Consider the following 12,950-nt stretch of genomic DNA (forward strand, 5'->3'; position numbering starts at 1 on the left):
ATTACAGAGATGCACATCACCTAATATGCTTAATTGGTAGTAGGCTTTCGAGCCTATACAGCTTGGAGTAAGACAACATGCATGAAGAGGATGATGTGGACAAAATACTAATTTGCCTAATAATTCTGCACTCCCTGTAGTTAATGTCATAGATGTTTGTTTCTCCAGTGTTTCTTTGGCTCATGGCATGATGTTGGTTGTAGTTAAGCGATTTCTTGATTCAACAGGTCTGCCAGTAATCACAAAAAAATGTGGTAAATAACAGTTAATTCATGATTTAGCAAGAGGGGCGATTACCAGGTATGTTTGGATAACCTTTATCCCTTAAACACCGAAATCATCATTTAAAAATTCCATTGTACATTTACTCAGATTATCTTTGTCTAATATTTGTTTGACGATCATAAACACCTAAGTGTGACATATATGCAGAATACTAGGAAGTCAGGAAATCAGACTTTTGGGACTTCAGAGTGGAGACATCATTAGAAGCAAGGCAAAATGTTTCAAAATCATATATGCTCCATGTGAATAATAATGCTGAAATAGATACAAAGTGAAGTCTTTGAATCTTAGCTGTTTGTAAAATTGAAAACTGAAAGCACTACTTTTGAGCTTTCTGTACCATTAGTCCAAATCATCCAAAAAAAGAAAACAATAGATCTAAGGATATGGAACAAATCTAATTACTGACCTGCTGCATGCATGTGTGTTTTTAACTAATGGCCTGTCTACCTACGTTACTGCAACGCCTCATATCCTTTTTAAATGAAAATTCAAACTTAAAATAAACACAGCACATGGGAGGTGCTGAGAATCCTAACAGTTACAAAAATACAAACTCTCCAGGTGGTAGCTAATCTTCCTTGGAACTTGGAGAGAAAAAACAAGAAGTGAAAAAAAGCGCAGTGCACTCAGCTTGTGATTAAAATAAATTAGCCACCCATGGCAGCAATGAGCACTGCTGAGCCAGTCAGTGTGAGAGAAAGAAATCCCTTCCCACTGTCTTTGATTTGATAAGGTCTGACGTTAATGGAAGTCAGAATAAATAATGTTTTTTGCTGCTTTACATCAGCCAAACATTTTTATCCTGGTAATCCTGCATTAATTCATTCTTTCACTCGCGGGTCAAAACAAACAAGCTGTAAACATAGCATCAACATGTTATCACCTCATTAAGTTGCCATGGTAAACATGTTAGCACACAATGGCCTATTTAACATTAGACAGATATGAGGCAACTAAAACCCAGAAAAAAATCTCTGGATATTTAAAATGGTAAATGGCCTGTATTTGTATAGTGCTTTTCTAGTCCCTAAGGACCCCAAAGCGCTTTACACAACCTGTCATCCACCCATTCACACACTGGTGATGGCAAGCTACATTGTAGCCACAGCCACCCTGGGGCGCACTGACAGAGGCGAGGCTGCCGGACACTGGCGCCACCGGGCCCTCTGACCACCACCAGTAGGCAACGGGTGAAGCGTCTTGCCCAAGGACACAACGACCGAGACCGTCCAAGCCGGGGCTCAAACCGGCAACCTTCCGATTACAAGGCGAACTCCCAACTCTTGAGCCACAATTGCCCCCACCAGCAAATTTTGTTGTTGTTGTTATTTTACAAAATTTCCAAAAAGTCTAGTATATTTTAACTCTTGAGTGCTGATATGTGTGTGCTTTTAGATCATGTGTCAACCTCAATGACTGGGCAATAAAGTTTAAAACAACTCTTGCCATTGAGTTTGGCTCCAAAAATGAATCCTTCTTGATAGATGTCAATATTATAATTATCGACTTTACAGCAGAAAAACAAAATGTTGTTACTGGTACAAAAGCTGTTTTATTTCAATAGCAAGATTTTATCTTGCTATTGAACTGTTCTGGGTATGTTTATTTTATACCTCACCTCTTTAAACTGCATAAAGAATTAAAGTTTGCATTGTTAGGTGTTTGGCTGCTTTGAGTGGAAGCTAACCCTAATACTGGCTGTAGCAGTTAGCTGCCTGCTAAACTTAACCCTGGAGAACCCATGGGGTCAAATTTGACCCCATGGTTTCCCTAGAAAACCAATGGGGTCGGCTCTGACCCCATTGGTTCTCCGGGGTTAAGCACAGCTAACCTGGATCTGCGAACTGGACTCTCGATCCAGGAGTTTTTTTTGTTTGTTGTGTGTGTTGGTGCCTTTTGAAGCAATTTTAATAATTAATATTATGTCCTGCTGTGCTCTTAACAGCTTGCCCAAGATGGCTGTGCATCAGTCTTGGTGAGTCACATAAAAGCATTTCATTTGCATGTTGCTTATTACTAATTAGCAGATGTCTGTCTTTGTGGCATGCACCCACACAGTTTATGGATGCAGCTTGCTAATGAAGGCTATTAATGTTATCTGATAACTTAGCACTCCATCTTCCCATTAAATGTAATGACTTATGACTCCAAAAACAATGAAATAGTGTTAAAATCAAATCAGCACTTCAATAGGTCACCATGGTTTCATGATTAATAGATTAAAAAACAAAGTAGGAAACTACCACATCTTTATAGAGTTGCAGAAATGAGTCCTAAAACTTGGATATTAATTAGTATTTTTTTCAGTTGTCTGTTGAACATAAGCTTTATATGTCTTCATGTTATGTTCGATATCATAATGCACAAGTAACTACTTCTTGCATCGCTCTATATAAAGTATTGACATTGTTGTAGTGACTGGTGTGAGTCCATGCACATGCCATCGTGCAGCAGGTGCAGTGTGTATGACGTTTCATGCACACCTGCACTCTCATTTAGAGAAAGTGTTTTTTTAACTTACATGATTGTACTTACACATCAAGAATTATAAAATTACTTTATCTTTATTCTAGAAAAAAAATGTAAGTGGGCGCTCCGTCCAGGACACTATGGAAAATCCCACTGGCTGTGATATTGGTATCTTAAAATGGTTTATATACTGAATATTTTGTGGTTGTTTTTACACAATTTGTATTCATGTATATGTTGGTATCTTTCAAAATACAGAAAAGAGTTTGCACTTGGCTCGTCTTGCTCTGCTGTGGAGTTAATTTGTTCACCAGCAGGGCAAAGAAACCAAAGATAATAAGAAAAAGATGGGAAAAAAGCCAAAACATGAGCTAAACGATACTAAAATGTTCTGCAGAGCTTTAATTCTGCCTTGACTGAAATATTTCCCATGCATTTTACTGTTGTTTACATGACAAAAAAATACTGTTGGTCTAATGAAATTTGACTGCCACAATTTAGTTCATATCGCAAAGTTTGTTCTTAATGCTTGAGTGCCTGAAACGCTTCCATGAAATGCTTATCGAGAAGTTTGATGCCTGACATTTTTGTCTGCTTCCGTGTTGCTAAATCTCCTTCATAACCTGATTTCTCCCAAGTTTTTCGTATGCATGCAAATGTGCGGTGTAAGAAAAAGATGTTGATAAAAGACAAAATGTGAAGAAAAGCAACAAGAAAGGGAAAGAAAACAAAAAACAAGGGGCAAAGACATTAAAAGAGGTGGAAACACTGAGAGAGATATGAAGAGAAAGACAAAAGAGAAAGATGGGAAAAGTCAGAGTAAAGTAAAAGTAAATGGAGCGAGCTGGAGATGGAAGCATGGAAAGGAGAATACGATCAAATAAAGCAGTGACAGCGGGGGAAACCAGAAGTGAGAAAGCGCAGGAGAGGGAGAGGCTTGGTTGACACATAAAACAAAGATGAGACAACTACAGAGAGCGAAAGAGGCATTTGTGGAGAAGAAGCTGTTGCTGGAAAATGCAGATACACACCTCGGAGAGAGAAAAGAAAGAAGAGCAGGGATTTAGCTCGTGGAGGGGCCAGAGAGGAGAAGGAGGAGGAAGATAAGAGGAGGAGGAGGAGGGAAGGGAAGCGCTAAAGAGGAGGGGAGGGGACGAAAGAGGCAAGGGAGGACCAGTACGAGGAGAGAGGGAGAGAGAGGCAGATACGGAGGTCCACAGACAGCAGCGGCGTGCAGAGTGCAGCATGCAGACTGGCCACTGACGCTGCTGTTGGATTGAACACACATGCGGACACACACACACCCCTGAGGAGTGTATGAGACATGCCCAGGCTGCTGTCCATGGACACACACACACTGGCAGGGCACCAGAGAGGAAATACAGCAAACCCCCGAGCCTGAGGAGCTATGGAGAGCAGCATGTTCTTTGGTGAGTGTCTATATTTATGTGTGGTTGTGGAGTGTTTACACAGAGCACCTCCTCATCGTGTGTGAGAATCAGTGCAAAGTCCTTCCTTTAAAAGCATGGGAGTAAAAGCACAGGTTTCCTTTGCAGGAAAAGAGCGTGAAGTTACAAACCTAAGAGACCTCTTTTTGTCTGCGTGTGTGTTTTCGCTGCTTTATCACAGTCAAATGCAGAGTGAAAGTGCACATTTTCTCCTCTCCAAAATGTAAATATGTTACAACCTGCCTGTTACTTGTTCTGGAAACTAAAAAAAGGCGGCTAGGGGAGCTGCTCGCTGGAAGCGTGAAGTTGCTCACGGAGAGCTCCTAAAAATGTTGAATGAACCTGCTCATCAGGTAAACGCCTTCCTAAAGCTCATGTATGAGTTTATTGGACTCAATCCTGGGTGGCTGAGAATCCAAGCTTTGGATTTCATTGTGGATGTTTAACCAGCTGACACTCTGGAGGAATCTAAATAAGACTGGAGTCTCCTGGCTTGGGCGCAACTTGATATTCAGTGTAGGTTAGTTAAAGAAATTGACGAAAGGCCCCTTCCATTAGTTTTTATGGAGAAGACTGAAGGAGGCTTTAGAAGACTTAATGCGCGAGCGACTTCAAGTCAAGTGCTCTTCTCACGGCTGGCTTACAGTCACATCGGAGGAATGATTACACAGGGATCCGGAGTTCTAAGGGGGCGATTTGTTAAATGAAATACTTTTCTCTATTCAAGGGATTAAAGCGATCTGAAGTTACAGACCGTGGCTTGTAAGCATCACAAGGATTTTCTCTTGTTATGCCATACACAGAGGAGGAGGAGGAGGGAGGGAGGGAGGAAAGGAGAGCTGGAAGCTTATAAATGAATAAGCTGTCAGGTGTAGAGACAGCTTGAGCTCTTTGAGATCCACAGTCGATGTCGGTCAGGTGTGAAACTGCTGGATAGCGAAGAAAAAATAAAGGTAGTGCTGGTCGGGCTGGATGAGTGGGTTTCAAGTTTGGGCCCGTTTAACCCAAAATCATAAGAAGTGAAAGTGAAAACGCCAAGAAGAACTCAGAGGTTTCGTCAGAAGGTCACGCTTGTTTTCTTTTCATTCTCATCAGGTGGAATACTAAGAGGCACCTCATCGCCACTGCTCAGTGTAAAACAAATGAAAGGGCAAAGGTCACTGCATACTGGGTGTGCATCGGTTTAGCATTTATGAACGCAATCCTGAGTGCACTGTATGGAGAAAATGGATGGTATCTCTTAAAAGATTAATAATGCTGTTTGTACTCTCGCTCTGCATTGCTGCAGTTTTAACTGGAGCTTGTTTTCCATTGAGGTGATTAATATCAAGTGACTTATGCTGACCTCTTCGAAACAAGATTCCAGTAGTGTAGGAATAAAAATAAACAGAGCAGAAACAAATGCTAATCTCTCATACATCACAATCAGTAAATGAACTCTGAGTGGGGTAATAGGTGCTGAGTGTGGGCTGCAATCATACAAGCTATTAGCGCTGTTGAGTCAGAGGCCCAGAAGATATCTAGCCGGTGTGTTTGCCACTGTGGTCGGCGTTTAGCCTCACATAAACATCTTTTTGGTTAACCTCAGATTACAGAGTGCATGGGAAGTGATTGTTGGAGCCAATTCATAGACAGCTGTGTTTATCAGTGGGCTAAACTCATGACAACTACAGTATGCTAATCTGAAGGGACTAGAGGTAGCATGTGTTATGTAGCTGGAAGCCAGATTTATGCCACACGCCGCTGAGATTTATGAAATTTCAAGAGTAGAGAGTTTATCCTGTAAAGGTTAATTGGAAAATGGGTGAACGTGTAGCTTTCAAAAAGTAAGAATGTTCTAAATCTACCCTTTGTACTCACTTTGTTCATTTTAATGGGGGTGAAATGAGTTTATGCTGCGTTCTTGAAGGGTATTGCTGATCTCACAGCATGTTAAGGGTCGCAGAATACAATCAGGAAACTCCGCAAAAACACAAAAGTGTTAATCACATCTGGAACGTCATCAGCATATGAATGAGTTTTTAGGGGAATTCAGATTTATCTAATAATTGGATTTATATTTGCTGAGAGAACTAGATGGCCGCGCGAGAGCAAGCTTGTTATTTTGAGACTCTCTGGCAGCGCTGGCTCTTGGTCTCTCTGGGCAGATCTTATCGGAGGAACTGCCAGGTTCAGGACAGTAAGAGGAGGCAGAAGGTGGAGGAGAGCGAGCACGAGATGATTCATTATTAATGCCAGTCGGCGTCCTCCAGACATCATTTTTACTCTCTCCCTCTCTCGACATAGTGCCGCAGGAGTAAAAAAAGCTTGAGCCCCAGATACGCAAATCCTTCAGGAAGGGCAATGCAGAGGACAGTCAGAGTCTGAAGCACAGTACGATACAGTAACCACACAAACACACACATCTCGTTCAATGAGCTGCTCTTAACATCTCATACTGTGTGTGCAGCAACACGGTCTCAAAAGGAATGGATAAGCAAAGGCCGGTGGGTGAAAACTTGAATCTATTCCGATCTTGTTTCCAGAAGTCAGATCTCATCTCAGCTCTACATCCTTACGCTTGTGGGCCAAGCGGGCAAAAAAGCTTCTTCAAAAGCCCGAGGTTGAATGCGTATCAGCTCGATTGTGCCTAATTTGATTCATTGGAATTATGTTTTAATAAAATAAGCCCTAAAGCATGCCTTCAGCTGACATTAAAATGTTATCAAGTTGCATTATGCTGATGTGTTTGCATGTCCTGCAGACACAGAGCATCATTAGCATTGGATTGCTCTCATGATGTGGGGAAAAAATGACAGCTGTGCTAATATTTTTCTTTTAGCTCAGCTTTGGGCACCGCCTACTCTTCAGCGAAATCTTTGGGTTTTTTAATTGTTATGTTCCCGTACAAATTGCTGACTTTGTCTGCTTGGATTTTGGCACTGGGCAGCATCGAGTGTGTTTATCACGGCCTTCTGTGGTGAACAGAACTGTCTGTTGTGGCTGGAAATGATTTGATGAGACCCAGTGAATCCAAACAGTAAAGCATTGGGCAAAAACAATGAACACTTTGTTGAGCTCGAGGAAGCAGGGTCAAGTGCCAAATCTCTATGAGATTATCACTCTACAGTAAGTGATACTTATCCATTTACATACAGTTAATTTAAAATACAAATTAGAAAAGAGCGTAGTTCTTGGATTCAGTTTTTCTGGAAAAAAATCCAAGTCCAATGGCTGTACTGTGATTTCAGCTGCATTCACATGTAAAATGATCTCTCATGCATAAGATAAGATAGCCGTTATTTGTCCCATAGACCAGAATAAATAAATAATAAAGCATAGGAATAAAAAAAATCTCAGTAATAAGCAGGAGCTGCTGTAACAGGCTGCCACTCCCCCGGCGCCAGATGTTGAAGCAACACTGAGAGAGCAAGAAGTGGCAAAGGATGAACAGCGGCTAAATCTAGTGATAGAGATACTAAATTAACAACAATCAAGTGAACTGAAGCGTGACGGTCACTGCTGAGAGCGAGAGCGATGTCAGGTGGACAAGCTGAGAAAGCTAAACGTTTCCATTTTAATATCGCAAAATCAAAAATCCAGCGCACCAATAGTTGGGTACAAATAAAGAAAGTAGTATTGGTCTAATTAAAGCAAAATTGCACAGAAACACTGTAAATGAAGCCTATTATCAGATCTTTGCTGAGACTTCATTTAAGCAACGATTGCATCTTATTTCATATTTTATTTGATTGATTTCATTGGTTTCACATTTTGCAGAGGGAGACAGTAAGCTCTCTTTGCAGTTTTCTGTGTGGCATCAAGTACAAATTTGCGGTTACATTTCATAAACAAACATTTTGCAACCTCAACAACTCATAAATCTTACATTTAGCTCTCGCATACTTGGTGCCATTGCCTGCACGAGAAGCTCACAGAGAGGTCTTCATTCAGCTCCAGCACTTTCCGCACTATGTAAACAGATCAGTACCAGAGAGATTGTTTGGAGGCCACTGTCCTGACACATAACCAGGCTTCTTGTTCCAGTGATCTTTACTGTTCCATTTGTTTGGCTTTTGCTTGTTTACTTTAGTTGTGATGATTTCAGCAGATACTCCTGAAAGGAAAATAGACGACTAGGCCCGGCAAAGTTCGTCATTTCTGACTTGCAGGTTTTCCAGTATTCAATATAATGTGACCCGATGACCTTTCAGAGTGGCTCCGGAGAGAGACTTGATGCAAAGTAGATGACACCGTCACCTGGATTTACTCAGTCACTAAGTCAGGCACACAGAAGTTCTCTGACATGTATGAAACATGTATCCCATTTGTGCTTTTACAGCCTCCTGTACCTGACCTTTTCTGTCACTGTGTTAAAGTATCATGAAAGGAGTATGGTGCTCAGTAGCTGGGGTCAAAGTTTACTTTCCTTGTTGCCTTTTATGGTGACCTTTTGCTGGTGGTTGTTGCATTACCTTTTACCTTTTTACACCTCAGGCTTAGGAAATTATGGAAGACCTTAATTCTTTACTCTCAGAGCTCTTTAGATTATTAGCCATACAATATGTGTGGAATTAAGGCTGGAAACCAATCCAATGCTGTGGACCAGATAAAAAGTTTATTTAATTTATTGGCATGAATTTTTGCACAAAAAAACCCAGGGAATTTGTCCAGTGACCTTGGTGATCCTGTTACTGTTCATATTGCACCAGAGTGAGAAATATCTCAGAATAATTGCATCAGTTCCTGTAAAATTTACAGATATTCGACAGCGGGACAAGTACTCATGTCTGATTCTCTAAAATCACCATACACACACGCTAAAGACGTTTTACATTTACATGTAAAGTGAGCTCTCTGAGAGCAGCAGGAGGTCTCTACTTTTTATGTCTCCCTCTGTGCACCGCTGCTCTCTGTCACTCGCTCCACCCCATGAGCACATCAGACGGGGAGAGAGCGAGAGCGCATCGTTACTGTGCCCGTAGAGCATGATGATGTGCAGCTTTAAAGCTGTTGCTAGGCCTTGTTTGAAAAGACGTGATCTGCCAAAGGTGTATGAAAAAGTGACGAAATCTTGTGACAAAGTTGCTAAAACAACAACAAACAGGTGAAGTGAAGTGTGATTATTACTGATGTGAACCAGATGGATGTCAGGTGAAGAAGCTGAGAGAGTTTATATTTCCAAAATATCTGAATCCCAGATTTGGAAACGGAATCCTACACAATAAGTGAAAGTCCAGAAAAATGAATACTTGCCTATATGTTAGCATGCTAAAGGGAAATTGTGAATCTTACACAAATTAAATTAAATGGTTTGGACCCTGGTGTCAGTATTTAGCTGAAAGCACTGCAATGTTAAGTTATAGACTAGCCATGGATGGACCCGTATTGTTCCTCATTTCCAGCAGGCAGTGACCCCAGCAGTTATGAAGAGGGTCTATGATGTAAGAATCAGTATATTCTTTTAGGTGACTGAATATCAAATGCCCTTGATTTTATAGTCAAACCCCTCACTCGTGTTTTCAAATAACAACAAGCTGACACCCAAAAAGTGCCTTTAAATGCCTTTAGATGTCTTTACTACTTCTACTAACAATAATAATTCAGTTTTATTAATATAGTTCCAAAACTAGTGCTGTCAGCGTTAACCTCGTTAAAATGACATTAACGCCATAACTGAATTAACGCGGCAAATCTCAGTTAGCGAGTTACCGCGGCTCGCTCCGTGCGTGAGGCTGCACAGCGTCAACATGTTAGCGCGGTTAGCTTGGCCCAGAATACCCATTACCTCAAGACTTTTTATCTGTAAGGTAAACACCCCACAGTAATACAGAGAAAATTCCAGCTACCCCCTATATCCGAGCACTTGGCGACAGTGGGAAGGAAAAACTCCCTTTTAACAGGAAGAAAAGGGGCAGCCATTTGTCACGACCCATTGGGGATGATGAGATGGCCGCCCCTCCGTGAGCCTGGTTCTACTGGAGGTTTCTTCCTGTTAAAAGGGAGTTTTTCCTTCCCACTGTCGCCAAGTGCTTGTCAGAGGTGGGACCAAGTCATTGTTTTGCAAGTCTCAAGTAAGTCTCAAGTCTTTATCTTCAAGTCTCAAGTCAAGTCTCAAGTAATGTCAGGCAAGTCAGAGTCGAGTCTCAAGTCACTGGTGTAAAAGTCCAAGTAAAGTCACAAGTCTGAAATTTTGAATTTCAAGTCCTTTCGAGTCTTTAAAAAAAAAACGAAAAAAAGCATGTTGCAGTTATATGCTAAATGTAAATATTAGACCATGTAATTTTAAATCTGTGTTTTTCTCAACACATGACAAAATAGTGAACTTAGAAAATATACACAAATTGTGAAATTGCACCTCTTTAAAATGCAGCTCAATTAAACCTAGCTCCAAGAATAATTTTCACCGACAGTTCTGAGATAAGCTGCATGTTATTCTTGGATGCGGTTGTAGGACCGGCTTTAAAATCGCATGACAAAAATATCATACATAAATAAATGATATTTTTTTTAAAATATCATTTAAAAAAAAAAACTGCATCACCAACGTAGCCTGGAAAACATTTGCTAGTTAGATGAAGTCAGCTATCTCATCGTAGCATATTTATATGCATATTTATAATTATACGCTTCTTGGAGTGAGCGCATACACTCATGAAGTTTAGTAACTTCCGGTCACTGCAACAAGCCCAGGTACAGTTTACCGACGGATGGGTGCAGGACCTTGAAATGCACCGTGTAGAAAGTAAAGACCATCGTACGTATCATAAGTTTACCAGTCTCACAAATCGTCTTCATAAATACACATTCCTTAACCGTTTATTAATAGGACCTTTGAGCTCAATGGTAATTAATTAGCAGTGGAAATAATTTCTGGTAGCATCACAGAAATGTAGCAGTGACAATAATACTGTATGCTGTAATCGCACTGGGCAATTAGTGATACAAAACAACTGTTTTATCCTGTGAATAAAAGTATATGTTTTTGTCAATGTACCATAATAACAGAAGCGAAACGCAATATTGTGTCAGGACAATTCACTATTTATGCACAATAAACAAAGGAGCATAGCGCGACCATTTCTGTTCAGCGCCAGACTTGCTTGTAACCTATATCACTAATTATGTTATGAAAATGACGTATTAACTACTACAAAACACTGACCTTTGTGTAAATGCTTGGAGCAGACTAACCTGTGAGCTGGAGGGTTCTGGGACGTTATCCGGTTGTTCAGTCTGACGTCACTAGCCGTGTCTGGACCTAAACTCTGCTGCAGGTCCATATATCAAACGATCACTATGGCATTACTGAGAGTTGAAAAACTGTCTAAAGTCTTTCATCTTTAATAAAATGATCAGCGTTCTGCTCTACCAGGTGTAACAATTGAGTTTAACATCCAGGCATCCATGAAAACGGAATTTATGACATTTAACGGAGTTAGAAGTTAGCAGGGAGTTAGCTCGCTAGCTTCTATCTAAATACAATATAGCATGTCCTGACTGCGGGGTTTTGGAAACAAATTAAAACGTACAGCTCTGCTATCACTTCCAGCATAAATGAAGACAGAAAACTAAACAGCAGCGACGTTTGTAGGGTTACTGAAGTTGGGCTAGCTGGTATATAATGATGTGCTACGTGACCGCTAGCGACACAGCTATGTTAGCATAATATAAACAAGCTAACTTTTTTCCCACTCGATAAAAGTTAACGTGAGTGTTCTCGGTGGTCAGAAACAAATGTAATCGCATGGCAGGATGCTGTAAAAGGACCAAACTTCAGCCAGGAGAACAACTGAGATAATCCATCCACAATACGAGATTAGTCATTCATATACTGCTGCATGGGCTGGGCTGTAGTTACATCCTAAGGTTTTAAAAACTGAGCTTAAATAAATGATTAGCGGTAATAAAAGCCGAGGGAGGTCAACAGGGATCACTGACTGTTTTAGGAGCTTTTTGAGATCAAATAGAAGAAAATACATAAAATTAAACATGTTAACAACACAAAAGCCATATTAAACGCAGACTACTTTAGACCCGGAAGTAGGATTCGTCGCGTCATCACTGAACAACCGGATATTTGGTCTTTGAATGACTGCAATCCAGGCCATCCGTCGCCTCTTTGTTACTTCGGAAACATGGCTTGAACAATTTCTCTTCAACGACGTAATCCGATAACAACCGATCTCTTTACCCGTCGGCTTCCCGTGGCTGTCATGCGACCGGCTATTGCAGTTAATAATACAACAGCTTCTTGACATTTTTGTGTTTCTTTTTATCGCTGTGTAACTGATTTTAATTGAAAGCCTGCATGCGCTAGTACCGCTTGCCACGAGTTCCCAGAATCCTTTGCGGTTCTACCCGTGAATGACGTCACATTTTCAATCTCTATATAATATGCATGTTAAATTTTATATTTGGGGTAAAATATCAAGTCTTTTCAAGTAAACCGGTTCAAGTCCAATTCAAGTCCCAAGTCATTGGTGTAAAAGTCCAAGTCAAGTCACAAGTCTTACAACATTTTTTCAAGTCAAGTCTAAAGTCATAAAATTAATGACTCGAGTCTGACTCGAGTCCAAGTCATGTGACTCGAGTCCACACCTCTGGTGCTTGTTCACAGAGAGTTGTTTAATTGTCGGGGTTTCTCTCTTTTACTTTTTTTTTTACTCTTTACAATTTAAAAAGTATTGAGGAGACTGTTGTGATTTATAAAAATAAAACTGAATTGAATTGAACTGAATCTGGTCAACCAGTTGAGGCTGAGGA

At 40.6% G+C, this 12,950-nt stretch overlaps 1 protein-coding gene across 1 annotated transcript in view; it reads left to right on the forward strand.

Moving 5' to 3' along the window:
• Positions 1–3,919: 3,919 nt before the first annotated feature.
• Positions 3,920–12,950, forward strand: part of znf385d (zinc finger protein 385D) — a 93,912-nt gene continuing 84,881 nt past the window's right edge. Inside the window, exon 1 of the mRNA XM_085423794.1 lies at positions 3,920–4,187. Coding sequence (XP_085279920.1) covers positions 4,166–4,187 — 22 coding nt within the window. The 5' untranslated portion in view covers positions 3,920–4,165. The remainder of the gene's footprint in view (positions 4,188–12,950) is intronic.

Source organism: Rhamphochromis longiceps, linkage group LG11, assembly GCF_057381845.1.
Source record: "Rhamphochromis longiceps isolate RC_006_pf linkage group LG11, R_longiceps_female_GT1.1, whole genome shotgun sequence".
NCBI lineage: Eukaryota > Metazoa > Chordata > Actinopteri > Cichliformes > Cichlidae > Rhamphochromis > Rhamphochromis longiceps.